This window comes from Emydura macquarii, unplaced genomic scaffold (genome assembly GCF_026122565.2).
Source record: "Emydura macquarii macquarii isolate MOO-44397 ecotype Brisbane River unplaced genomic scaffold, CSIRO-AGI_Emac_v2 contig_3019, whole genome shotgun sequence".
Lineage (NCBI taxonomy): Eukaryota > Metazoa > Chordata > Testudines > Chelidae > Emydura > Emydura macquarii.
The window spans coordinates 2,528,133-2,532,273 of NW_027133156.1; the positions used below are offsets into that span (position 1 = coordinate 2,528,133).

At 34.9% G+C, this 4,141-nt stretch overlaps 1 protein-coding gene across 1 annotated transcript; it reads right to left on the reverse strand.

The window, feature by feature from the left end:
- Window positions 1-2,601: 2,601 nt before the first annotated feature.
- FUT9 (fucosyltransferase 9) lies at window positions 2,602-3,681 on the reverse strand. The gene has a single exon (XM_067530020.1). The coding sequence runs from the start codon at window positions 3,679-3,681 to the stop codon at window positions 2,602-2,604; it is 1,080 nt and encodes a 359-aa protein (XP_067386121.1).
- Between the last annotated feature and the right edge of the window lie 460 nt (window positions 3,682-4,141).

Here is a 4,141-nt window from a genome sequence, read left to right on the forward strand (position 1 = left end):
GTGCTGGTGAATTTAGGAGATTCACAGTATGCTGTAAGTAAGTCTTTTAAGATTTAACAATAAATGTGTAGAATTAAATATTTGAACCATGAAAGCTACTTTTGAACTCTTGTGTAAAATATCAATTCTAGCCCCCAATTCTATAACCTCTTCATTCAGTTTTCCATGGTATGTTCTTAAATCTATAGTTCTTTCACACCATTCAGCATTTGTGTTCCAGCTTGGATAACAAGGAGATAACACAGAAATTAACATATCATCAATGTTTACCATAAAAATCAACTGCTGGAACAGGCCCCACTCCAGCAAAGCACTTACACTCATGCTTAAAGCTAAGCATGCACTTAAATGCTTTGCTGGATCAGGGCCTTAAATATTATTCAAGCTTTACTTTTTCCTGATGTACATTTTTGTATTTTCTTCCTTTTCTACATTTTGGCTTCTTTCTTCATGCCATATTTCAGCTACTGGATACTCTTTAGATTAAATTTAATCTAAAGGGATGCTGCCATTCAGTTTAGGCATAGTCCAAGATTTCTGCCTTTGATTTACTTTCATTTAAGGATGTTAAGTTTGGACCAGATCCTCAACCAGTAGCTGTCAGTGGAACTATGCTGATCTATACCAGTTAAGAATCAGGGCCTTGAGTATGTTCCTTTAAAGTTCTCCTTTAACAATCATATCTTTTCATGTTCTGATACTATTTTCTGTAGCTAAAAAAAAAATACAGTTAGTAATATTCAGAAAAGGATGTACAAATTCAATCTGACGGAGATCATACCAAAATAAAGGAACTTGATTCTGAGAGCTGCCTAGAAGTTAGTGGGAGTTGTGGGTGAAAAGCACATCTACTCATCAAGAACTATTTACAGTGGCTTTATCTTAGTACAAAATGCATCTACATTATTAAATCACCACCATATACATGATTATCTATAGTATTCGGGGTTTAAATCCTAGCTGCTGAGGTTAAAGAATAATGAACCCAAATAATCTACATATTAACAGACCTATTAAAAACCATAATGACAAAATTGCATTTCAGAATTTTCTATGACAACACACATAATACTATGAACATATTTATATCCAAATCTTGATCATATCCATTGTTCTGATGGGTATTTTTTTAAAAACATCTTTCATGTTACGTACTTTCCAAACAAGAAAAAAACAAAAAAACAAAAAAAACTTTAAAAACAAACAGAGCCTTTGTTTTAACTAGAGCTGGTTGAATAATACTAATCTAATTTATGTGATTATTTTCACAATTTTTTTCTAATAAAATATTCAATCAATAATATTTGTTCACATTATTCACCCACATCTCAGGATGCTATTCAGCTATCATTAAAATTCAATTAATATTGGAACAGATCTTTATAGAGTTGGGTGAATACTTCACAAATATTCAGAAATATATAAAAAATTGCCAAAATATTTTTGAATAATAGGCATATCTAGTGGAAATTGTAGAGTAATATCAGTAGGATATCTCTTGCAGTGATTGTTGGTGGGAAACAACCGGGGGAGGGGGAGTCCTAAAGTCTTGGTACAAAGACCAGATATCATCAGAGCTCACAGAGACCAATCTGCATGACAGCTTGGCGTACAATCATGAGTTTTGGAAGAAGGCTATAAGCATCACTGACCCTGAATAGAGAAGTCTTAAGAAAGAAGAAGAAAAAGAGTTGAGCATCTAGTTATAAAGATGAGGTTGATCAAATGAGTATATTGCAATTTATTCAATTGTATTGAAAGCAAAATTACCTGTGACCCTGATTCCAGTAAGCACATGCTTAAATTAAAGGAAGCATGAGTTTAAACGCCTTGCCAAATCAAGGCTTCAAACACTAATTTGGGAGCTTAATTTTCTCAATTCTTCAGTACTCTATTGTAAGGAGATGAAAGCAAATCCATATATTTCCCAAGTATCTTAGTGGAACTAACTGTAAGGGGATTGCCTCTTTCCTGTTTAGAAACCAAAGGCTCTCTTATATTGTGATAAATGTTAAAGATTGTTTACAATACATTTTTCTAAATCCATATACCTTATAAACAGGTTCCACTTGAATTAATGCAGTGTATTCAACTCTACAGTGTTCCTAGAATTTAAGAGGGCAGAAATTAAACCATGACAAACAATTCTGTCCTTTGAAATATTACACAAATTTCAAACTAAATCAGTAGAATATTTCATTAAAATTCTCTATGATATCTTAAGATTTATGTCTTCATTTTCCAAGCTGCTTAAATAGCTCATTTAAAGTAAAAAACACAATGTTAAAAATCACTACATCATGTGTGAGACTGGGACAGATATTCTACTGAAACCCTTGAATAAAAATTAAAGTAAACAATAAATAATTCTTTAGTGCACATAATTAGCTATATACAGTATAATTGAAAACTGAGTATTGATGACTGCTGATGCTGAGCTTTTAAAATCTTTGACAAACATAAATAAGATACCCCAAGAGAGTTGATAAACTGTGACATAAAACACAGATTTTCTTATCTTCTTTTTTTTCTTCCCCATCTCCACTTGGGCTACAGATTATGTCTATTTCTTCGAAAAAATGCACAAAAAAGGTAAAAAGTTTAATTCCAAAACCATTTTTCTAAATTTCCAACAGACTTGTACTCCTGGTGTCTCTTTACATGGTCACAAGCAAGGCATGCATGTGATTCCCAAAACCGAGGAAGATGCACTGAGAAGTCCTTCCTCCAGTTAAAGTAGCTAAGGTACAATTTATTATTTTTGTCAAGCATCAGAAGATACTCTGCTAGCTCTCTTGGGGAGAGGAAATCTTCCACATGAATGAAAGAATTTGCTGGAATATAATTCTCATAGTTTTCTCTGGATGGGCCCAATACAACTGGTACAGATCCAGCCAGGAAAGCATTGTAAAGTTTTTCAGTAATGTAATCTTTGTGGATTGAGTTTTCAAAGGACAGGTAAAATTTACAAGTGGCGATAGTTGGAATCAAGTTTTTGTCATTCACATAGTCTCCAAATGCTTGCCCATAGGTATGGATTTCAGTATATTTGCTTAGCTCATTATAATACTTGACTCGAGCATGCTCAGGGTTCCAGTTACTTACAACCCAACACACCAACTTCTCTTTGCTTGGCACTTCAAATGCAAAAGGGCTTGTGCTAACCTTCATGAAGCCATAAGGCACTTGAATATCTGAATCACGCCGATAAGTCAGGGTCAGGTTGAACAGGTGTTCAATGCCACTCTTTTGCGGAGTGTGAGTTGGAGACTCCAAGTTCATCCATATCCATTTCTGGAATGGTGGCCTGGCTTGCTGAGGTAAATTAGTGAGATCCCAGCTGATGTCTCTGTGATGAATAAGGACAGCATGTGATCGGTTGTATAGTGAGCGGTCAATAGTTAGATGACACCCATGGATGCTGAACATTGTTTGACAAGACGTAAGATCAAATGTCTGACCAAACGGCCAAACCCAGATGAGTATAGTTGTTTCATTAAAATAATCACTTTTGGTAGAAAAGAAGCTCTTCATTTTCAGAACTGAGCTGGCTGATTCTATGGGACCAGAGATCCAGCTGTTTGTTGGTTTGATGTAAATTAGCAAAAATGCCATGAAACAACCCAGCACAATGAAGATAATTAAAAATGGCCGGAAAATTCCTTTGGATGTCGATGTCATAATTTGTTCTGTAAATAAAACCACAGGTGTTAATTGTGTACAAGTGTTCTGTTAAAGCAATCACACATCAAAATGGATAGCACTTTTAATATCCCAAAGCCATAAAGCTGTGTGGATTTAACCATGAACTTCCAACGCATTTTTCGTAAAAAGGAAATACTTCCCTCCCTCTCCCACACACCGCCATATTGTTCCTTTTCATTTTGAAAGCCAATTTAAAGGAACTGAAAGAGTGTTTAGGGTTTATATGTGAAAGATTGTGTCATTATAATTTACTTTGCCAACTCAATTCAACAGATATGGGGTAAGCTGAGACTGTAAGCTCAGCCCACAAGGAAGCAGACAGACAGACAGACACAATTACTCCTTGGACTCCTCTCTTCTTCCTGGATGAAGAGTAATTAATTTACTACACTACTTTCTGGGTATAACATGCTCCCTATCATTTGCTCAGCTGGCT

What these genes read in the sequence shown, in the direction of transcription:
- FUT9 (XM_067530020.1), bottom strand. Translation starts at nt 3,681, where the DNA reads ATGACATCGACATCCAAAGGAATTTTCCGGCCATTTTTAATTATCTTC.